Source organism: Anoplopoma fimbria, chromosome 6 (assembly GCF_027596085.1).
Source record: "Anoplopoma fimbria isolate UVic2021 breed Golden Eagle Sablefish chromosome 6, Afim_UVic_2022, whole genome shotgun sequence".
Classification (NCBI taxonomy): domain Eukaryota; kingdom Metazoa; phylum Chordata; class Actinopteri; order Perciformes; family Anoplopomatidae; genus Anoplopoma; species Anoplopoma fimbria.
Window position 1 is genome coordinate 17,238,086 of NC_072454.1, and position 22,359 is coordinate 17,260,444.

The window sequence follows — 22,359 nt, forward strand, 5'->3', positions numbered from 1 at the left end:
TCCTCCTCTCTTGCACTGACTCAGCTAACTTCCTCCTCCTCCTCCTCTTCCTCCTCCTCCACCTTTCTACAGTCCTGTCCTGTCCTCTTCTGCTGCCGATCCCCTGTTCTCTTTCCAGGAGCCTCCTCGATACAAACACAGCTTTGCTGCTACTGAATTGACTGGGTTGGCCACAGGGAAGTGCCGAGCATTCTCCTCCCCTCCTCTACTGTAAACTTCTTTCTACTCAGCTCTCCTTCTATATTCCCTCCTCCTCGGTCTCCCCCTTCCCTCTTTTCTTTCTTCCGTCCCTCCCTATCCACCTCTGATCCGGCCTCCTCCTCCTCCTCCTCCCTCTTTTCTCGCTGCTGTGTCTCCTGGTTGCATTGACTGACTGACAGTGCCTCTGCAGGTGAATGCTGGGAATTAGGCCAGGGGTCGGGCCTGCAATGACCCCTCTGAGAGCGGATCGGGTTACACTCCAAGAAGCCTTGGTTACATACACACAGACACACACACACACACACACACACACACACACACACACACACACACACACACACACACACACACACACACACAACATCCTGCTCTATGATCCTACTGCAATACAAAAGCTGCCACTCCATCATCTTTGATCTCTGAGTGTGGTGAGGAATGACATCATTAGTGCACATGGACATGACAGCACCTTCACCTTGACACTCAATTAGCCCCCCCCTATGTAAACACCATGTGTTCCTCTTGAATGGCCCTCGGGTAATAAACAAAAAAACATAAACATCTGTCAGCACACTGAGTGTTTTCAGCTGTAAGTGTTTCCTGTGGCTTTTCACTTGGTATTAAGCTGACAAAACTATTATATTCTGTGTATTTTTGGGGACCTTTTTTTCTTTAAAAACAAATCTACAAAACAAACCACCAGATCACAAAACAAGACAAGGGGTAGTAAAGAGATTTGCAGTCATGAAATGAATAAAAAATAGACTATAATTAGCCTATTGCAGCACACCATCACCAAACAAATGTGTCGCCTGAAGGGATACTGGCGTAAATGTGAAAGGTACAAAGAGTCTGAATTGAGTTGGATTTTTCCCAAAATGCCACTTTAACAGTAAGTACTTTTGTATTGATTGCTTTGCTTTTCATGACCCAAGTGGTAATCAACAGGCACATTTGTGTCCGTGCCCTTTATGAGATAAGATAAATGACACTTTTGGATTTTGAGGAAAAGTGGGTAAATATTATGATTTTCTTATGGCTCTCAGTAGTGCCCCTAAAATTAGGGGCACTACTGAGAGCCATCATTTCTAAGATTTTATGTTTATTGTGAATAGATGCATTAAGATATATCACCCACTCATTTTTTCTGAGACTCTCTCTCTCCCTCCCTCACACTCGCTCTCACACACACACACACACACACACACACACACACACACACACACACACACACACACACACACACACACACACACAAATATTATACCTGTAGAGAGTCATTTTGATTTTCCTGTGACGGAAACAGAAGAACATTTTCTGGAGCGCCCTCTTCTGGCTGTAATAGGGAGTGAAAGAGTTCAACTGGAGATGTTTAAAAGGGAAACCTACATTACAGTATATAGCAGTAATCACTGAATACAGATCACTATTGTTTTTAAGGCAAAAGTAGCAATGTTAAGCTTAACTCTGCATTCACATCTAATGAGGTCCAACACATGGTCTGTAGAGTCTGTAGCTCATGAGACAAATGTTTATGTTAATCCTATTAAGATAATCCTGAATTCCACCACTGAAGTCCTGTCACATGTGGAAATAACTGTCTAGCTGTTTTTTTAAATTACAAAGTATATAAAAAAAACAGCTGAACTTGATTCTTAGAACAAGCTAATCCAGCAATAGCTCTACATGCACAATGTAGGCACATTTTAATGGCCTTTCAACCATCATACGGAAAATGAATTTCATTAGTTGCAAGAAAGCAAGCTTGGAAGTATCCGAGTGAGTAGCAGTAAACACAGATGGCATAAACATCTCATATTTATCTTTACCTCTGCTTTACTACAGTTAACCACAAAACAGAGCAAGGCATGTTATCTAAATGCTTATTAGACAAGCCTCAATTAAGCATGGGAATGTAAACAGCTCCCAGTACATCCCATGTGTTTTACTGAAGCCAACAGTTAGTAATCATGTGAGCCAGTGTTAGTATTGTTAGTCCTCTGTGCATTAAAGAGTCAGAGGCATGTATAGTAGCACGGGGGCAGCAAGTAGCAGTCCCAGACATCCAAAGCCAGCGAGCTCGGCCTTACCAACGTTTCAGTGGTGCTGCTCTCGTTCCCCATGGCTCAGCCAGCTGCAGGGCCACAACTGCCTCAACCAACAGCCTGTCACATCAGCTGGCTGAAAGACAGCGGCACAGAAGGACCGTCAGAGTACGACTATTCCCGGAGAGACACAGACTGAATTGAAGGGGATCTGTGGTCCCTCAGTAGTCAGGGACTCATGCTGCACAGGATTAGAGGTTCTCTGGTATGAGGTTGAACCAGCAGGGAGAAAGAATGGTTGATTGTGTGTCTTGTTCTAGAGATTAGGTAAGGCCCCCCTCCCAGACCAAAGTACATGCTTTACCTCTGCTGATGTGGGCTTATAAACAGAAACAGCATCCTCACAGCATCTTGTAATTATAAAAATTGATTTTAGAGATTACTTTAGCGTTAAATGTATTGTGACCAGCAGGCCCCCTCTGGTCTGGATTACCTCAAACAAATGGCATTGCCTCCCAGAATATAAACACCTTCACATGCAGTCTGTCATTTTGTGCTTGTGCGTGTGCGTGTGATGCGACTGAGTAACTGTCGCACACTGACACAGTGACTGAGGCTCAGTAAGGTAATCCTCATCTGGTAAATAACAGATTGTGGCGTCTCTTGGCTTCCAGCAGTGTTTAGTCTGTTAACGAACTCAAGGCTATTGTAATCATTCAGGAGCATTTCTAAGCCAATTTATCATCAACACATAAACAGTTTATTTAAGAAAGACATTGTCAAGATATTTGGATTATTGGAATAAAAGGACAACAGCTTTTAAGCATGGACTGATTTTATATCAAATACAGGAAGAATCGCTTTCATAACCCTATCGAATATTCTCTGACTATTGTCTTTCTTGGTCTCTTCTTTGTTGTATGAATTGCAGCTAAGCAGTAAACACACTCGGGCCAACAGAAATGTTGTTTGTGCATTCCTCATATATGACTCCAGGGACTGTACGGTAGCTCTGTGTATAGTCAGGAAGCACTGACCTGAATATGCAAGACTTTATAAATAGAGATCTGTCCTGTCCACTGCCGTGAGACTTTATTCCAGTCTTGTGCACAATTTGTCATGCACACTTCATTTCCAAACAAATATTACTAAGGCAGTCTAAAAATATACAAATAATTAATTCCTTTCCTATGATTATCCCATGGGGAAATTTTATATCTGGATTTCCCCTTACATCTTAATTGTCGCCTATTCTCTGGTGTGGCAACTCTTCTCCCTGCTTGCTATTTGTGTGAATGGGGTGTAATTTCAGCCTTCAAGCTGCGGAAGTGTGTGCGCTTTAGCTGGCGGTAGTGTTAAGGGTTTTTTGGCAGCATAGAGGGCACTGGGGAGAATCATATGATTTGACTTTTGCCAGGTCTCTCTTCTCACCTCATCTTGGCCTGTCAGTCACTTAACATGAGCCTTCATTTAAGCTCTTGGGTTCGGATGAGCACTCTATGTCTTCGCTTAGACACCTACAGTATGAGGTAACTGTTTTCTGACCTGTAACTGACCCCTCCGCTGGCCCAAGAAAACCAGCAGGAACACAACCTGCAATGTTGCATTTCTTAAAAAAACAGACAGTATTTCTCAGTTAATACACATTGTATAATTCGGAAAGGTAAGAGACCGAGGAAAGCAGGTGAGCATACTGTACGGTAGATAAAGTTGTGGTTTAAACCAAGTTCTTCAACCTGACCAAGGCAGCTATAGTGAATACATTGAAATAATGTAAATAATCAAACCAGATGAAAATCAAAGCAAAACAAGGACACACATTTCAATAAAAGCCTTTACAATCCAAACCCCATATATTGTTGAGTACAACAAACCTGTACCATTGCTTCAACTAATCCACTACTCACCACTGCAAACTAGAGACTCTTCCACAAACCGTGTCAAGCTTTTGAAAAAACCCAAGTCCACTCTGTGTTTACTGTTGAACTCAAGGCCAATGTTTGTTTCTGTTCTCTACACCGAGGAGACCCAGTCCCGCTGTTGCTATTTTGGTATTGCAGGCTGAGTGGGAGGAGAGGACGAAGGGTGGACACAGGACAGGGACAGGAGAGGGGACAGGACTGAGGGGAGGAGACCGAACTGGAGCTAGGGAAGCCATGTCTGCTTAGGGTGGTAGTGGGGGGGGGGGATCACCTGCTCTGACAGCCTCAGGAGGTCTTGGCAGTCAGCTGGAGGGGACATTAGTTCTAAGGAAACACTGAACAAACAGGCACACTATGGACAGAAGGATGGGCTGATGCTCCTTCAGCGCCTGTCATCTGTCCATTTAGTAGTGACTGACATGGACGGACAAGAGTTAAAACACTGAACCTGTTCTAACAAAATCACCAAAGGCAAGGATAACAAAGTAACCATGCAAACAGGAGTCAACTTTACATATTTGGACACCAGAGGGTCTGGAATATATTTAGGATCCTGTTTTATCTGCCATCATCACAGGCCATCTTCATCTGAGTGGCAATTCTGGGAAACAGCAGGCATTATATCATCCCTATAAATAACAATTTGATCAGCTCTGTTTCTAAGAAGCTTACTTCAAGCACACTTGAACCGTTTCAAGTTTCTCCTATCTCAACTGTCATTCAGTCTTTTGTCTAAATAAATCCAACAAATGCGCAGCATCCATTCTCTTGTCAACCTGCCTCCCATCTTCCTCCACTACCATCAACATCACCCTCTCACTTATAAACTCAGCTCCTCCCTTCCTCTCCGTCTCCACAGCTCCTTTTCCTTGCTGATGTCGCCCCTCCTCCAACACTTGAATACACCTTCCTACTCTCTGCCTCCGCCTGAGTAAAGCCTCAGCTGTTGGCCAGTAAAAGCTACTCCGTCTCCTGCGCATTCAGACATGCACTGTTGCTACACGGCATACAGCCTCTGCTCAGCATCCTCCCTCTCCTCCAGTTTACCTGTCTTCGTGAGATTCCGATGCAGCTCCCCATCTTGTATTCCATGTCCTCCTCTGGTGAAGTGACTCTGGCACTACATGGCTTGCAGAGCACCTTTCTGCAGAACTGCATCGTTATCGGTCAAGTCTAAGCATTGCCAGCGAAGGCAGATCTCTGCTGGAGCTGCAGAGTGAGCATGTGCACGCCTCCGTGTCTGTATGAGTGTGTGCCTCAGTGACTAATAAATGCTCGGCACTGCATAGCCCGTGGTGCCCCTGTGACATATATTTTCAAGCCATTGTTATATAAAATCTACATTACATAAGGAGTCCAACCTAAGCAGAAGATAGTGAAAAGAGGGAGCTTCTCTTCCCAGCCTCATATGCAGCTTAGCCTCACATCACTGCACGGGTGTGACTGAAGCACAGCTTTGGAGGGAAAAAATGCTCAGAGAGGCAGGGAGGAAGAGATGGGGAGGCAGCATAAAGGGTGTATGGCCCTTTAAAAGACCCAGGAGATGCCAAGGATGATGGTGTAATATCATCATGAGAACGCACGATGATAGTGTGTTCATCCATCTGAATCAGATTATAGTGACGTTAATTCAGACAAAACAGAGCAGGAGGGATTATTTTGTGTTTTGCTTAGTTCACACTACCTTCCTTTATATATTTAAACAATCAGCAGAAACATGGATCCTGATCAGGCTTGTTCCTATGGTAGCGCAAGACTCAGTTTAACATTCTACAGTGTTGTTTTTCTTGGAAATGGAAAATTACACGGGAGGAACAGGAATAAAGGTCGTCATTTTTGGAGACTTTCAAATAAATAAAAAAAGATGAAATTGCTGGCAAATTATCTGCACATCAGCACTGCACCATACACAAAAAGAAAGCCTACACCTGGACAAAATACATTTATTGAAAAGCAGCATACACAGTAGCTAGGAAACACATACATCGTCACAACCGGGCCTGAGCTGGTTTGTGTTCATTCAATCTCAAATCAAACGTTTGGTTAAAGTTGTGCTTCATTGTTACTGTAAGGCAGTGGTTTGGTGCCCTTCAGGCTTTTGGCCCCTTAAAGTGAAGTAAACTCTCCCTGTGACCCATTGTCACCATTGCATATCTCTGTGGGTCATAACTAGGTCATGGGTCATGGACCTGATATGCAAACACATGGTGTTTATTCTGCATCCGTCAGGGAACTACAGAGCACTTATAAATATTTAAAGGTTCTTTGTATGATATTAAGAACATCAACATAGCAGCAAACAATATTTACTATGTAAAGATAGAGAAAGAAGTCACGCCTCCTTGTGAATGTTGTAATTTGAGCTTCTCTGTGCTTGGCGTTGCGTTTTAGTGCATGTGAGCATGCCCCACCAGTTAGCTCAGGACTGCCGCCTTGCCCTGCGCTCATAAGGCAGTAACTGCTGACAAGACCGTCCCGACCGAAGGCGTCGATGCGGAAGCGTAGCACTCACTCTCCGGTTCCCTTCCAGCTAAAAACTGATGGCTGTCAGCACTGTTGCTGTTTTTTGCACCGTTTGTGCTATTAGCAGTGTTAGCTGCGAGCTGCCGGCTCAGCCGTCGCCATGTTGAGCTGTGTGTGGGCAACAGACAAATTGTTGTCCAAATTGAGCATCTCTAATGCATGAGGTTGACCAGTTAACCAAATATCAAACCATTCAAACAGAATATTCACTTAGCATTCACCCAAATTCCAGAAATATATTAAAACAGTACCAGCTTTTTTCTTTTTCCTCTTTTTATTATTCAAACTTCTAAAAACAGTAAAAAGTAGAAATTAAAACAAAATGTGCAATTGAGTATTTGGGATATCCAGACAATATGATATGTGTTTACAAGAGTTACCTACACTGAATTTGGCCTTTGCAAATTTAGAACAATTTGTCTTTATTATTTAGAAATTTAAAAAAAGCAGTAACACACCTAAAAACAATGTTCCGTTTGACCTAGCGAAAAGAGGCAGGGTCGATCACTCATTCTGTGTGTTTGAAGGTTGAATCATTGTGTCACTGATGTCGAAGGCTTCTATAAGCTCCTGGGGGGAAAAACAGTCGGAACATGAAAATCATGATCAAAGACACAAAACAAGATTTTTTTTTATCTGGGTCTTGTATGGTTGCTAGATTAAGTCCTCTGTGTTCAGGCCAAAACTTGCTAACCTTCCACATTTTGGGGCTGATGGAGACGATGCATTGTTTACGGCTGAATGATCCTCCAGCTTCCACCTCTCCCTCCTCTACAGGTGCTGAGACACAGAAACACACAACACTGGTAAAATAATTGGCTTAAAGACATTTTATCCGTCATTAACTGGTCCGAATTATATAACAAAAATGTTACATCCTCTCACCTATACAAGGCAATTTGGCATTATCCATGTGCATCCGTGCCAACCCATCCTGAAACACAAACAACATTGTCACACTGTTATTGTCAACTGTCACTAGAGGGCAGAAAAGCTTGATTGAAACAATCATAAGTAAAGGCAGCTCACCCTGATTAGAAAAGACGTGTGAAAAATGTTTTCAACTGTCCGGGAAAATGAGTTGGGGTCGATGACAAACTCGTAATACGATATTGGTGACGTTGCTGTGAAAGAAACAGAGACACATGAGCAAATATTAAAGACACGATGACGAATTGTTGATGTCCTTGATCTCGGCGTTCAACTCACGATCATCTTGGTAATAACTCTTCAGGTATCCCAGGATCCTTTCCACCTCTTTTTCTGTTGCCTCTTGATGAGAGCCTTCCATTCTCTTCAGCTGTCAGACAACAGTAACATGATGCAGTAAGTATCTGGAACATCGAAACCCTCTCAGACAAGATGCGTTTCAAAAGATTATTGACTGACTTAGTCACTATCTTAGGTTGATGAAAAACTGCTTTTTTTTATATAGATTTTTTTATTATAAAACAGTTAGTTTGACCGCATTGCAGTTTCACTCATCTATTGTTACACGCTAAAAACTTATGAGAGAAAAAGCTGGAAAAGTTCGAGGAACAAATTGGCTGTTACGTTCGAGATATAACAGCCGTTGCTGCCACCCAGTCCATCAGCGGACAAACTACACCAAAAATCTATGGCAACTTAATGATGTAGGCTTACTTCAGCTAGCATGCATGTTTATATTTGTACAATTAATGGCAATTGCCAGATAAATGTAAGTAATCACACCAATCTTTAAGCATGCTTTCCACTGGGTCTTTGTCTTGCTTGACAACTGTTCTGCCAAATGTTGCTAAATAACTGTACTGCTTGGCAGGAAAATTATTTATCTATTATCAATAAATGATTGCATTTTTAAAATTTTCAAATGCAGCAACGGTAGTGTACGTTCAGCTACCTGAGTAGGCATTATCCTTTTGGCTTCCTTGCTAGGGGCCTTCCTTTGCCGTTCTATCTTTTGCTTTGGGGGAGGCGGCTCTGCATGGAACGAACCCATCCTGAAGAAACGAATCACACAGGAACGAAAAAGTCAGAGACAGATAATAGTGCAGAAGGACATTAATTAACCAGGAAAAACTCAATTACAACCAATAAACAGAAACAACTATAATAAACCTATTTAAACTCGAAGTAACTGTTCAACACAAATCAACGGTTTTTAATCTTAGACTTAATGTGTACCTCCTCTGGATGTACAAAATTAAATCAATAAGAATTTGTTGTTTGGTCATCATAAGTTGCTGTTTCCATTTGCAGGCCAACGCTGAGGCACTTACATGTAGTGGAAGGACGGTGCTGCCCTGACACAGCACTCTGCTCTCCTGGCCACTCTGTGCCAAGCGTCCTCGGGCAGGTAGCCATCAACGGCATTTCCGTTCTGCTGCTCGTCCTCCCCGTCTTCTAGTCGGTTGAGACCCATGAAGGACAGCTGTACAAGAAGAAGAGAGATCTCCACATGACCACTGTTTGGGTGCTCACATTGAAAACCCTATTCAGATTGTCTACATCGTTTATCGTAACAAGTTAATCATGTTGCTTAAAATGTTGTGTATTATAAGTTTTTTTTTCTCGCCTTTCTTTTGTTGAGTCTCTCTTTGTGTTGTACAATAACGCACTGTGTTAAAGCTAACCATTTGACATTTTTTAAGTGAGACTTTTCTAGAACAACAGCAAGTGTCCCTGGTTAGAGTTGAGAGGTACAGAACACGGACTTCGGACCATTTGTAAATGTTTTAATAGCAATAAAGCTAGAACGATATCTTTCTGTGGTCTAAACAAGGTGCATTAGATTTAGGTCACACTGTTCTATACATCTGACTGCTCTTCATTAACGTATCCGACTAATTCATGAGAAGAATCTTTCTCCCCAGTTTTAAATAAAATAATAATGACAGCAAGTATGTTAACTTTGTCAACCAAGGAAAGAGACTTATTGAAACTCAAGTATGAAATACTGTAAAGAATGAACGCTGGACGAGTCAATTTATCGACCTAGCGCTACTTCATACGAGTAACAGCAGACGTTTGTGTGTGCCGAGTTCTCCCAACCAACATTTTATGTATGCATGCATTTATAATTGTATAAAACAGTATAAACAATAAACTCACTCACAAGATGCTCGGCAAAAGCAGTGGGATCAAAAGCAGTGCCCTCAGCAAACAGTTGGCTGGCTTTCTCCTTTCCCAGATCTGTGGCCACAACAAGGAGCTGGGCATCCAGAGCTGCTTCTCTCGCCTGTCGGACTGCGGGAGGGAACACAGTGAAAGAAAACTGACCAAAATGTACGGCTGCGTGTTGAGGATGATGATTCCTGGCAAATTGTTACTCTGGACTTTGCCATTATAACACAATTAACCTAACCTGAATGTGTTTGGCCCGTGGGATGAGACCAGAACACCCGGTGGGGGACAGAGTCAGACACAGGGGGAGCGTGCAACATCTGACGCATATTTATGTCAATGCAGATGATAATATTAAGAATTTGCAGTAAATTGATTAAAAAAAACATTTCTGTGGTTTCATCACACCTACCATCTTTAAAAAGTTTGTTCGCCTCTTCTAAAACTTCTGTGAGCTTGTTGTTGGAGGGTCTCAGCATATCTTCCCTGTTCTCTAGAAGGGAAACACACACACAGGAAGGAAATGCATCAAAGAAGTGTCAAAAACTGAAGTTAAACAATATGCCTCCACCGGTCTCACTTACGCTGCACTGAGTTGATGAGGTCTCTGTACTTGCTCCGTATCTCCCTCCTGAGACTCGGGTCATTGTCTTCGTCTTGCAGGTCTGCTGCGCCGAAGTCACAGTCGCCATCGTCCCCGTCACTCTGCTGTTGCTCTCCTTTCCTCCGGCCGGCGGAGCCATTCTGCCGGGGAGCTTCCTCATCACCGCCTCCTTTGGCTCTCTTCATCTTGAACGTCGGTCAGCTTAGTGGACGAGCTGCAGGTTGTGAGAGGGAAACACGTTAACGTAAAACACAACAGCAACGATGTCTCTCTAAACAAAGCATGTTTGTGATTGTTATGGTTTAGTTCACTTCCTTCTGGTCGCACATTGTGAAGAAAGAGTATGAAAACAGGTTCTGGATTAAGTTATCAAGTTCTTGTTTTTTTGCGTTTTACCCAAAATAATCGGTTTTCCTCGAATTTAGCCAAAGAGGTTCGGAGAGTCAAGATAAACACCCGCTACTGCAGCGAATTTACAAGAGCGCAGGCCAAGCGCAACACGTCGCAAGTGTTTCATCTTCTTATAAACAGTCCATGTGTTAGGTTGAATAAAAGTCGCCTAACACGACGTGGTTAATAACACACCGCCGACTCACAGATGTCTTACTGCGCAGCGTTAAGTGATACATTGTAATTAACCAAGGCTAAAGTTAGCTGCTAACTACTTAAAGACATCGTCGCATTGTATCTCAACGAATCAAACCAGTGGTGCTGCTGTCAATGCATGGTTAACAAACATACCAAAGCATCTTAAAGATACCTAAAAACAAAAAACATGTTCGGATATCAGCCAAACCAGAAGGTTACGTCTGCCGGGCCGACGGGCCAACGTAAACACGGAAGTACCGGATCCTTGACCATCTTGGTTTCAGTGCATCTTTGGCTTTAGCCGCCGTTAGCTGGTGTTAGCTAGCGACATCAGTTTGGTAAACAACGCAGCTGTGCGCTCACACACGTACCGCTGGTGTCTTAGCATAGGTCACACCGAAAGTAAACGTGCCACCTGCTTTGGTTATTGTTAATCTAGATGTATCCATTTGCTTTAAGATCTCTACAACATATGTAACGTTACCTGTGTGGCAGGCGGAAGGCGTTCCTGGAGCATTGAGCAGTGTAGACGACGACGAAGTCAGTTTCGTATTGGTGCTTTATTACATGAGAAAGGGAACTGAAAATGAAACTTGCAATTAGAAGAACAAATCCTGTGTAATAACAATAAGAGTGGTATTAATGCAACATTATTAGAAAAAATAAGCTTCTTCCTCTTACCAAAAATATGAAATGAAAGGAAATGCATAAGTACATCAATCAGAACAATCAAAATGTATTTAAACCTTTCAATCGTTAACAAGGGATGACTCATAAAATAAGATAAACTAAAATAATCCTTTATTAGTCCCGCAGCGGGGAAATTTGCAGGATTACAGCAGCATAGGGTAAAGTGCACACAAGAGACATAGTAAAAGAAAGACAAGATAAAAATAAAATGCAATAAAAACAACTTTTATAAATAAGCAATAACAAACAGTAAAATCCACAATAATTGAAATATATGTACAGACAGAATAACTATTATAACTATAATTGCATGGTGTATTTGTATTTGTATTGCACAGGTTTTTAGTGTCATGTGGTCTACTGGGAGCAGAGTTGGTTGTGCAGCCTGACAGCAGCAGGAAGGAAGGACCTGCGGTACCTCTCCTTCACACACCGGGGGTGAAGCAGCCGGTGGTGAAGGAGCTGCACAGAGCTGCCAGGGTGTCCTGCATGGGGTGGGAGGTGTTGTTCATCAGGGATGACAGCTTGGCCATCACCCTCCTGTCTCCCACCACCTCCACCGTATCCAGTGGACACCCCAGCACACTGCTGGCCTTCCTGACAAGCTTGTTCAGTCTCTTCTTGTCAGCTGCTGAGATGCTGCTGCTCCAGCAGACCACTGCATAAAAAATGGCTGATGCCACCACAGAGTCGAAAAAGGTCCTCAGGAGTTCTCCCTGCACTCCAAAGGACCTCAGTCTCCTCAGCAGATACAGTCTGCTCTGACCCCTTTTGTAAAGTGCCTTTGAATGATTAGTCCAGTCCAGTTTATTGTTCAAGTTCAACACCCAGGTACTTATAAGATTTCACAATCTCAATGTCCTGTCCCTGGATGTTCACTGGTTCCGGAGGACAGTGTTTACCCCGGCGGAAGTCCACCACCAGCTCTTTGGTTTTACCAGAGTTGATCTGGAGGCGGTTCCGCCGGCACCATCCTATGAAGTCCTGGTTCAGTTCTCTGTATTCCCTCTCATCACCGGTGGAGATGAGGCCGACGACTGCAGAGTCATCAGAGAACTTTTGCAGGTGGCAGGTAGCAGAGTTATACCTGCCACCCTCATATGAGAGTTCAACATGGTTCATTATATGACCATGTTGAACATTTAAAGCAGTTGTGGGAACCCGTACACTTCTATTTGCAATGTGTTTGTAAACATTTTAACGATGTTATTTAAAAAAGGTTAGTTGTTATCAAAGAGGATAAAGAGTGATACAACGAAATTCTGTTTGGTAGCCCTCATCCAGCCAGCAGCAGCGAACAACAATATACAACAACACAATAACAACAATATACAACAACACAATAACAATAATATACAACACAATAACAACAATATACAACAACACAATAACAATAATATACAACACAATAACAACAATATACAACAACACAATAACAACAATATACAGATAAAAATACACAAAAGGAATGAAAACTTTACTATGTACAGCAGGTGAGTATTTAAAATTTAAAATTTGTGCAAACAACCTTTAACATGTACATTTTAAACATCAGTGCTTACATTTTTTTTGGTAGCAGACGTGCCAATGAGACATACAGAGCTGTCATAAATATCCATTAAATAAAACTAGCAGCATTACCATACACTTATAAATAACATCACGTTAATTATTGATGATACTGTTCTGCCTGAAGCTGATTGATGAACACATAAAAAATGCATTTATATTAGCTACTAACAACTGAGATACCAAGAATTTAAAAGTAAATAAACAACTTAATTAGAAATTCATATGTTATATTGCGGGGTTTTTTTTACTAAAAAAGATCGGTAATCGACACGTGTAAAGTTGTTGTTTTTTGGCAAGTTGGTTTCAAAGTAAATGTTCTCGAATGACGAACATGGAACTAACTTCAGTAATCGTAAACCGCACCAGCCTCTGTCGGGCGGCAAAACACGTCATCAACGAGCCGGTCCTCCTGACCGGAAGATGGCGCCCTAACGGTTGTAAATCCGAAGTGAGAGAGACGCTCTTTACATGAATTCATTGTTCTGTTGCCAGGGTAACAAGAAGCGTCTTCGGCTGTCAAACCCCAGCTGTTAGATTTGTTGGGTGTTTGATTTATTTATTTTAAAAAGATAAAACATGTCTACTTAAAAGTACAACTTGTCACATATATTTATTTGATAATTTCAGCTTGAAAAAAAAAATGCACACAAGTTAAATTATATAGTTAAGGCTTAAAACTTTTTCCTAATAAAAGTTGCAAAACTGTTAATATAATTATTTATAATATAAATATTTATAATGTATCGTCACTGTGGCTTTTGTTTTAGGCTTCCCGTTATTTGCCATTATATTGCCTTGTTCACATATTGTTTTACCTACGCTACATGTAGGTGTTCATAGTGGTCAAATATAATGTAATAAGCCTGTTAAAGTTAAATCATAGCAAGTCAAAGCCTATTTGGCTGCTATAAAAAAAATAAGGACAACCATTTATTTATCCGGATTTCCGATATGCTATAACATTTTATTACATTTTATTTAAAAAAAGCTGTCTTTAAATAGTGAAAGGTCTCTCTGCCTGTCATCCGTTACAGCTGAGGTTAGACGCAGTGAGATGCAAATGAGCTCGTCTGGACGCAGCAGCAGATAATCCCTGCGTGACCTCTGCGTGCTGCACGGGGACCAGAGGAGGTCTTCAGCTCTGAATGCATCGTGTTCCTTCATGATGGTGGACATGAAGTCTACGGCTCCCGGGCCTCGGTTGGACCTGAACAACTTTGACTCGGCCGAAGCAGAGAGGAGTCGCTACGTTTTAACGAGTCCCCGCTCGCTGGAGTCCTGCTCGAGACTCGGTGTCAAACCTGTTGCGCTTCTCATCAAATCGCTCAACGAGTTCATCGCTGAGCAGCATGACGTGCCCTTCCAGGCGATGAGAGTTATGCACGACTCCTACGAGAAGGAGAGATTAAAGCGTCTACAAATGTGCCGAGAGGAGAGGCAGAGGATTATCCGGGCGGCTGGGGACAGCAACAAAGTGTCAGGCCTGGAAGTGGTGCCTGACACCAAGCTGAGGGGTCCCAAAAGGGATGGACAGACGACGGGGTCCATCCACTATGCAGATCTGTGCTTTAAGGGGAAATCTGCAAGCAGGTCCTCCTGTTCTAACAGAGACAGGAGCACGGTGTGCAGCTTCAGTCTGGGAGACTTCAGACACACCCCGGCTACTGAGATGAAACTGGACAGGCTCACCAGGGAAATCAAAAAAAAGATGTGTGTCACGGTGTCAGAGAGAGACCGCAAGATAGCAGCTCTCATGTTGGTGAAGCACCGGGATGAGCAGAGCTGCCTGAAGCTCAGTCAGCGGGAGGAACAGGAGCGACAGGAGGCCCGCAGGCAGGAGGAGGCCCTGCAAGCTCAGGCAGAGAAAACCAGGAGGAAGAAACTGAAGCAGAGTTTGCAACGCTGGCATGAGGATCTGGAGTCCCGCAGGAGGATGAGGGAGCGTCAGGAGGAGGAGAAAACGGGACAACTGGAGCTGGAGGTGCTGCTGCAAGAAGACCGCTGGAGGAGGCTGAGAGAGGAGCTGGAGGGACGACAAAGGGAAAAGATAGAGGCCGCACAGAAAGAGGCCGGGGGGCGCAAACGCTACCAGGAGAAGCTGCTGAGAGAGAAGGAGGAGGCGGAGAGGAGGGAGCGAGAGAGAGAGAGACAGGTAGCAGCGGAGAAGGAGCATAAGGCCAGGAGGAGCAGGGCGTCGCAGGAGAAGGAGGAGAGGAAGAGGCTGCAGGGGGAAAACCGTAGGGAGCTGCTGCGTCACATCCTGCTGAAACAGCAGGTAGAGCAGCAGGCGGTGGAAGAGGAGGCACAGATGAGGAGCTCACTTGAGAAGAAGCTGCGGCACTCCTGCGAGAAACGTGCTCGGGTTATAGAGGCACGGCTGAAGGAGCTGCAGGAGCGGGCGGCCCGGGAGGAGGAGCAGTTTCGGAGGGCGCAGCAGAGGGTCGAGCTGCAGAGCCTCCAGGAGCTCACGCACAAACAGATCCTGGTGCAGCTGAGCCAGCGGCGCACGGAGAGGGCCGCCCTGCGCGCCTCGGCCCAGAGGAGGAGCAGAGCTAAGGAGACGCACCAGCACAACGAACGCAGGCAGCTCTGCCACCAGAGGCTGAGAGAGGAGATACGGAGGGAGGAGGAGGCGATGAGGAAGGTCAGGGAGAGCTGCTTCTTCATGAAGGAATGGAGGAGGGAGAGGTTGCGGAGGCAGCGGGAGCAGATCCAGGAGGAGGCGCACAGGCTGGCCCGGGCCTCCTTTCACATGAGGGACAGAGTGAGACAGCAGACACACAGGCGGACCTTCGATCAGATGGCACTAGAGGCTCAGCTGACTGCCTCCATGAGCCGCATGAAACTATGAAAGGACTGAACAGATCCCAGCCCGACTTCTGCTCCACATCAGAGTCAACTTCAGGCGGTTAATTAACACACTCATTCAGAGCGGCTTAGAAGAAGAGCTGCGTTAAAATACGTGAATATGGAATCCATAAATGTATCAAGGACGTATGTATATACAGTGTTATAACCAGAGTGAAGCTGAAGGATGAATGTTTTGGAGCAGAGCTGCACAGAGGCCCTGGAAGATGTCATTATTGTGTCCGAGCTGTGGTTTTAGTGGTGTAAAGAGTCACAAAGCCACCGTTTTATTTCATTTAATGATGTGTGAGATTGTGCCATATATTTTCAGTTTCATAAGTTGATGACATTTATATTTATGAAAGTTTAGGTTGATACTGTAGAGTTCCCATCAGGATACTAAACACTACAGCAGTCCTTTGGATGAAATTAAGCAATGTCTTGTTGCCAGGCTGCATTATGTCAATGAGCTGTGAACAACTCAACCAGACTGATTTAACCTTTTGATATGACAAACTATTTTTATTAAAAAACTCAAACTTAATTTTGTTTAGCAGAAATATGCTTTTTTCTTACTTTTGTATCCTGTGAATCATCTTGTAACCCCTGTGAGTTATCTTTGGATCCCTTTGGGGGCTGCCATATTTTTTTTTCTCGGATGGAAGAGAAATGACCCGCCCGACTCTAACTCTGATTGGCTACCCTGATACTCTTACCATTTCTTACCCCAATGCTTTACAGTATAACCCACTCCGATATATAGTAACTAAAAACAGCTCAGCTTTGTGAGCACAAACTCATTTTGTTTTAACACACGTGCGTCAAATCAAAGCAGATTCTCACACCCCAAAAATAAATGGTTGGATTTAGGGGATGCCAGATCAACTTCCAGGTTTAAGTTAGAAGGCGGCTTTTATCATATAGAAAATTGAGCAGTGCTGTTAAAGCTTGAAGACCACCGAATGAAGGGTTAACTTGTGGCCTCCTTGAAGGCTGACATCATTGTTTTGAATCTGATATGAGCAGCCGGCGGACTGCAGATAAGAGAACAGTTATGGAACTTCAGGGGGTGAAGAGGAGATAAGCTACAGCGCTCTGAATGAGGCCAGACTACTGCTTAGTGTTTAGCACTATTGTGTTGTTTTTCTGGCCCTCTGACTTTTGTTAGTGTCCTACCATATCCCCATGAAGCACTAGATACAAGAGTCAAGCAGAAACGTAGATCATGGACTCAAGCGGAAAGACATTTGTAGGTAAAAAATAGAAACATAAGAGCTGTCGCATAAGAACTGGAGTATTCATAACTTTGTAGTATTAGAATATTTTATTACATCTTAATGAATAAAATATACTTTAAAGTCTAACATACCGTTTGTTTTCATATCTGTATTAAACCCTTGGCTAACAGTTTACCACTGGAAAAAAGAGAACGAGACATTAAGCAGACGAAAAGCCAACACAACATGAGCAGACGAGAAGGAACAGAGAGAGAGATAACCCTGATTCTTTAAATTACATGGATATAAATTCAGTGAAACATCTGCCATTGGAGGTACCCACATCATAACCCAGTTATGCTATTTAATAGATTTAAAGAGCTGCTGGACTTCCTACATATTGTTGCCGATGTTGCAGCTCACATCCAAGAGGCGTTGGCAGTTAAACTCTCAGCTTCATAACTATAAAATAGAAGATACAATTGCATCCTAAGTCTTGGTCATTTGTACCATTGCACATTGATCGACTTAAAGTCTGGCTATGACAAAATAAACAAAGTAGATCTCTTTCTTACAGTATCAGATTATTTGGTTGTTCCAAATGTATCAAGTCACTGTGATTTCACCACATTTCACCAACATGCCGTGTCCTGACGTTGACATGATCAAAGGGCTATGAGAAGGCTTACTGGATTTAAACTTGGTAACAAATGATACCCTTTTTGTCATTCTTGGAAGGGAAACTCATTGTACCGTGGACAATACATTAGCTATCAGATTCCTTATTCCCACTTTGATACTGAAACAATAGCTGGACTTAAAGGCAAGTTTCACTTAAATTAGAACACAGCAAGGTAAACTCAAGGAGTTTTCTTTTCAGGTGTAGTGGCACTGTCCCATTTGCACTTCACTTAATAGCCCAGACTTTTTATTCTCAGTCATCATGCAGCGTGAGAGACAGCAGCATGGGGAGCCCGACCCCGAGGATCAGTGTGAGGCTCTCCAGGAGCCCCAGGTGTTGCTGATGGTGGCCCTCGGCTCCGGTGTGCCACTGGAGGTCAGAGGGGGGTTTGCCCGTCCTGCTCCTGCTGCTGCTGATCTCGGGGAGAACATGCACTGTGGCCACATAGAGGAAAGTCCCGGCCGAGAAGAGCATTCCCACACCGGTCGCAGTGAGCTGGTTCTGAGATGAACCGCCAGACTGTGGACACAAACCCATCAAATCAAATAACGTCGAAGCACCAACTGAAACTCGTTAATAGGACACAAGATGGCTGATGTGTTCTTTCTTACTGCATGTAATATGAAGTAGGTAGTGATGGCAAGTATAGGTGCGGCTGCTGAAAAGGCCAGTAAATGCCCCTGAATGTACTTCTTTTCAAGGCCTGCGTGCATTAGAAAGGTGACCAAACCGAAAGCTGCAGGCGCCTATAGGAGATAAGACAGATGGTCAGGTACTTTTTAATATTTCTGTTACATGTTGTCTGGTACTACTTTATATACGTCACAGCAATGTTTCAGTCAGAGAAGCTCACCTTGTGTAGGATCACAGCTAAAAATACTATAACCTGCACTGTCACTTGACCCGTGGCCACAGCTGCACCCACAGCAAACCCATCAGCTGCATGCAAACAAAAATCATTTTGCATTAGCATTAATGGTCTCAATAATCTGGACAAACATTACAGCAAAGCGATGGATTAATCCAGTTTAATTTATCTGTATTTGCATGCATTATGCACTGAGCTGAAGCATCCAGGCTGTGCTATAGGAAAGGTAGGCCTTTAAGAACATACAAGACTCAAACAGTGGGGGAATCACATGCTGAGTCACATGAGGAAACAAACAACTCCAGCACTTTGTGTCCCGGAATTCCTGAATCATCTTGTGTACTTTGGGCAAACAGAAGTCTATGGAAACAGTAAAGTAAATTACCTGCCGCATGAATAACCAGGCCCAAAGTGGCTGTGATGCCGACAGTGTTAGGCAAACGAGACGCTCGGTCTGGAATGAGACATTGCACATGTTGTTGAGATAAATACAAAAGATATGTTTATTGACATTTAGCAAAAATGAAAAGGCCAACTTGCCACGCATGGAGAGGTAACTTCCAATCTGATCCACTAAAAACATGAAGGTGAACCCGAAAGTTAAAGCCCACCCAATGAGGAACCGAGGTGGAGTGCCGTTCTCTGTGGAGGTTCCGTTTTTATTTTTCAGACTGGACGGCACATCAGAGGAGGAGGAGGATGCTGCAGAGAGAAGATGAAGGATGGGTTAGAGCGTTTGATCAAATCGACATAAAAGACAACAAGGCAGAGCAGCACGTAGACCGCCAAAAGCCCGCTTTCATCCACATGTGCTTCATCACTCATCTCCATATGTTAGAAACACAGGCGGTGGGTGAGGATGGTGTGGATTATAACAAGGGGTGCGTCCTAATACATACAGGACTGTGTGAGGTTGTGTTTCATGTGTGTGTGTGTGTGTGTGTGTGCCCAGCTAACCTCTCCATGACTGTTCCAGTAAGCCCACTCCCTCAGGGATGGTGATGGCCAGTGCTGTCCCACACAAAAGTCCTGCCCCCAGGATGGAGACAAACTGCAGGCTTCTCTGTGGATTGACACGTGATATCAGCTGATCAGTGGGCACGTTTCCCCACCGTGTTTTATTTGAAAGACCCAACAGTTGGAGCGATTTCTCAGATTTTCTGTCAAAAAGCATAATAACATAACATAACATAAAAAAAAACACACAAAAATAAACACTTACCTCAGAAAGTCTGAACAACAGTGGGATGAATCCAAATGCAAAACAACCCACAAACATCGCCACCGATATTAAAGTGATAGTCAACCCCCCGTCCATGACGACGATTTCTTCTTCTCCTCACAAGTGGTGGCTCAGGTTGACAATCAACGCTACATGTTGGTGTTAGATTCTGCTGGAAGCTGGTCGTCTGCTGTCATGGTGTCGCTGAATACAACGTACATAAGAGCCATTCTGCCTCCACGTCGCACCTCGGGTCTCCCTGTTGGACTTCCCTCTCAAGCAGCACCCAGTGTCGGACACTGAGAACTGCACCTCCCACCCACATTTACCTCTGGTCCTCCAATCATCTAGCATTCTGTTTAACTAACAAAACGCGGGCTAAACCACAGAAACGTTTCTGTTGGGGTTAGATTTGGGGTTTTTTGACGCATCTAACGTGTTACCCAACCGCGGGGTAAATCTGATGGGGGTGCAACATGATGAACAGGACAATAACCAGAAAAACATAATTTTGCCTTTACTTTTCAAGTGGATTATTAGATGATGTTGCCTCATCGGGCCTCTCAAGCTAAAATACAGAAAAAATAAATAAATGACTAAAGGCATATCAACCAGAAAATATTTCATACAACATGCCATTTTTGAGTATGTTTTTGAGTATAAAGTGTGTTCAAACTGGAAAGGTGACCAATAAGACCAGACAGCATGCATACTAAATATGGTGGATTTTGAGTGTGCTCTTTATAGACATGTTTGATCCACAATGCAATGCACATACAAAATGGAAGAGTTGCATATAGCTGGAAAACAATAAACTGTGCATAGTGGTGATTATGGACTGTATGGTGGTGATAATTCAGGCTTTTTGTGAGGTTCACTTGGCAGTGACAGTATGGCGTGGATCAAATGTTGACGTTGCATGCATTGTATCATTGTACTGTTAATTCAAAATGGTTAAATATCTTGTTTGTTTTGCATAACACTAACAGTATATGCTGCATTAGCATGGAGACTTGAACACAGCTATTGCTTTTAGAAGTGACAAGCTTGTTAATGTTCGTATTAAACCAAGTAAATCTGTAACAGCCAAACACTGAGTGTGTTGAATTCAATGTTCTATTGTTTACCAATTTAGCTTTTTGTGAGAGAATAAAATGTGTTATTTCTTTGCTTTAAGTGACTGAAGTTAAAAAGAAATGCTTATCATCAATAAACTTGATTAAATACAGATTTATTGTTCAAAGAGCTGGGGTGGGGGGTGGGGTGGGGGGTACAATGTATCTGTTGTACTGACGGCCCTTTGGAAAGAAAAATAAAATGAGACGGTCAAATGCTGAGATCTTCTATAGTTACTCTTCCTATCTAGAAAAATGTAAAACTATATAAAAAGGCAAAGCGCACAAACAAACACATTCTGCAGTTTTGAGACAGATACATTTTACTACCCGTTCTGAGCACATTGTAGAAACAAGCTGAGAACTTCTTTTAGAAAGTGCTTGGCTGTTTACAAAAACAATCCATTTATTTTCAATGAGTCCCACTATCTATACAGATCTTATGAAGATGAACTTAAAAAAAGAAAAAGAAAAAAAAGGATTCATCATGAGCAGTTAGAAAAACACTACTGGAAATCATTGCAACCATCAGACTGACAAACGAAGATCATCTTTTCAAATGGAATGCCATGTCTTGGCACTGGACACCAGTAAGATTTCTATATACACATTATAAGTATACATTTTATCATTTCTGGTTAGCAAGTGAACCATCCTTTTGAAGCTGTGTAAATACAGCCATCACATCATTGCTTTAGCCACTTTCAACTAACCAAAAGTTGTGGAATTAACCTACATTCTGCGTTTAAACACTGGAGATGTTAGACAACATGAGACATTTAAGTATCTCCCTCAGAGATGGATCATGGATGTTATTTTTGACAGGACACATTCAAAGAAATCACAGAGGTATATAAAACAATAAAATCACCCCATCATGACTAGAAGAGCACCAGACTCAATGGTGTCAAACAATTCTCTTGTTAGTACCATAATAGTTTACCCATATGTGGTGCCAATATACCCATGGACAAATTATGGAAACAGTTCAGGTTCACCATTGTCATCATTACACCCACAGGGGGTGTGCCCTTCCCCGTCGATCATATAAGTGAAAGTAAGATTAGTGCACATTTCCCACAATGGTTCTCTGAGCAGCTGGATAATAGAGGTTCATTTTTATGGCCCAATAACAATAACTGGTCCACAGTGACAGAC

The 22,359-nt window shown here is 43.0% G+C and overlaps 4 protein-coding genes across 6 annotated transcripts in view; 1 reads left to right on the forward strand and 3 right to left on the reverse strand.

Moving 5' to 3' along the window:
• tacc2 (transforming, acidic coiled-coil containing protein 2) overlaps nt 1–5,326 on the reverse strand; it is a 50,972-nt gene extending 45,646 nt beyond the window's left edge. The window contains exon 1 of the mRNA XM_054600766.1: nt 5,216–5,326. Within this exon, the coding sequence (XP_054456741.1) occupies nt 5,216–5,326 (111 nt within the window). The remainder of the gene's footprint in view (nt 1–5,215) is intronic.
• Nucleotides 5,327–6,962: 1,636 nt separating this feature from the next.
• Nucleotides 6,963–11,546, reverse strand: nsmce4a (NSE4 homolog A, SMC5-SMC6 complex component). Of its 3 annotated transcripts, none has more exons than XM_054600391.1 (11): nt 11,473–11,546; nt 10,381–10,614; nt 10,209–10,289; nt 9,789–9,919; nt 8,953–9,104; nt 8,574–8,673; nt 7,901–7,991; nt 7,721–7,815; nt 7,577–7,625; nt 7,386–7,471; nt 6,963–7,261 (listed from the first exon to the last, which is right to left on the reverse strand). In XM_054600391.1, the coding sequence occupies exons 2-11, from the start codon at nt 10,583–10,585 to the stop codon at nt 7,196–7,198; spliced, it is 1,056 nt and encodes a 351-aa protein (XP_054456366.1). In that variant the 5' UTR covers nt 10,586–10,614; nt 11,473–11,546; the 3' UTR covers nt 6,963–7,195. The 3 variants fall into 3 exon arrangements, with proteins under 3 accessions (XP_054456366.1, XP_054456368.1, XP_054456367.1); XM_054600393.1 differs by lacking the exon at nt 11,473–11,546 and adding an exon at nt 11,360–11,447; XM_054600392.1 differs by lacking the exon at nt 11,473–11,546 and adding an exon at nt 11,142–11,302.
• A 2,869-nt stretch (nt 11,547–14,415) lies between these two features.
• On the forward strand, nt 14,416–16,101 carry LOC129091920 (coiled-coil domain-containing protein 177). Its single transcript, XM_054599608.1, has one exon. It carries the CDS (start codon nt 14,416–14,418, stop codon nt 16,099–16,101), a length of 1,686 nt encoding a protein of 561 aa, XP_054455583.1.
• Nucleotides 16,102–17,461: 1,360 nt separating this feature from the next.
• On the reverse strand, nt 17,462–20,359 carry LOC129092479 (zinc transporter ZIP9). Its single transcript, XM_054600447.1, has 7 exons — nt 20,087–20,359; nt 19,822–19,927; nt 19,405–19,566; nt 19,250–19,318; nt 18,850–18,935; nt 18,608–18,742; nt 17,462–18,515 (listed from the first exon to the last, which is right to left on the reverse strand). The coding sequence occupies exons 1-7, from the start codon at nt 20,180–20,182 to the stop codon at nt 18,249–18,251; spliced, it is 921 nt and encodes a 306-aa protein (XP_054456422.1). The 5' UTR covers nt 20,183–20,359; the 3' UTR covers nt 17,462–18,248.
• Between the last annotated feature and the right edge of the window lie 2,000 nt (nt 20,360–22,359).

Excerpts from the sequence above, each read along its gene's own strand:
- LOC129091920 (XM_054599608.1), top strand. The coding sequence starts at position 14,416 with ATGGTGGACATGAAGTCTACGGCTCCCGGGCCTCGGTTGGACCTGAAC.
- nsmce4a (XM_054600391.1), bottom strand. The coding sequence starts at position 10,585 with ATGAAGAGAGCCAAAGGAGGCGGTGATGAGGAAGCTCCCCGGCAGAAT. Across the intron at positions 10,290-10,380 it reads CCTCATCAACTCAGTGCAGC|AGAACAGGGAAGATATGCTG; the intron begins GTAAGTGAGACC and ends TTTCCCTTCTAG. Across the intron at positions 9,920-10,208 it reads GAACAAACTTTTTAAAGATG|TCCGACAGGCGAGAGAAGCA; the intron begins GTAGGTGTGATG and ends TCCCTCCCGCAG.
- LOC129092479 (XM_054600447.1), bottom strand. The coding sequence starts at position 20,182 with ATGGACGGGGGGTTGACTATCACTTTAATATCGGTGGCGATGTTTGTG. Across the intron at positions 19,928-20,086 it reads TGTTGTTCAGACTTTCTGAG|AGAAGCCTGCAGTTTGTCTC; the intron begins GTAAGTGTTTAT and ends GTCAATCCACAG. Across the intron at positions 19,319-19,404 it reads AAGTTACCTCTCCATGCGTG|ACCGAGCGTCTCGTTTGCCT; the intron begins GCAAGTTGGCCT and ends GTCTCATTCCAG.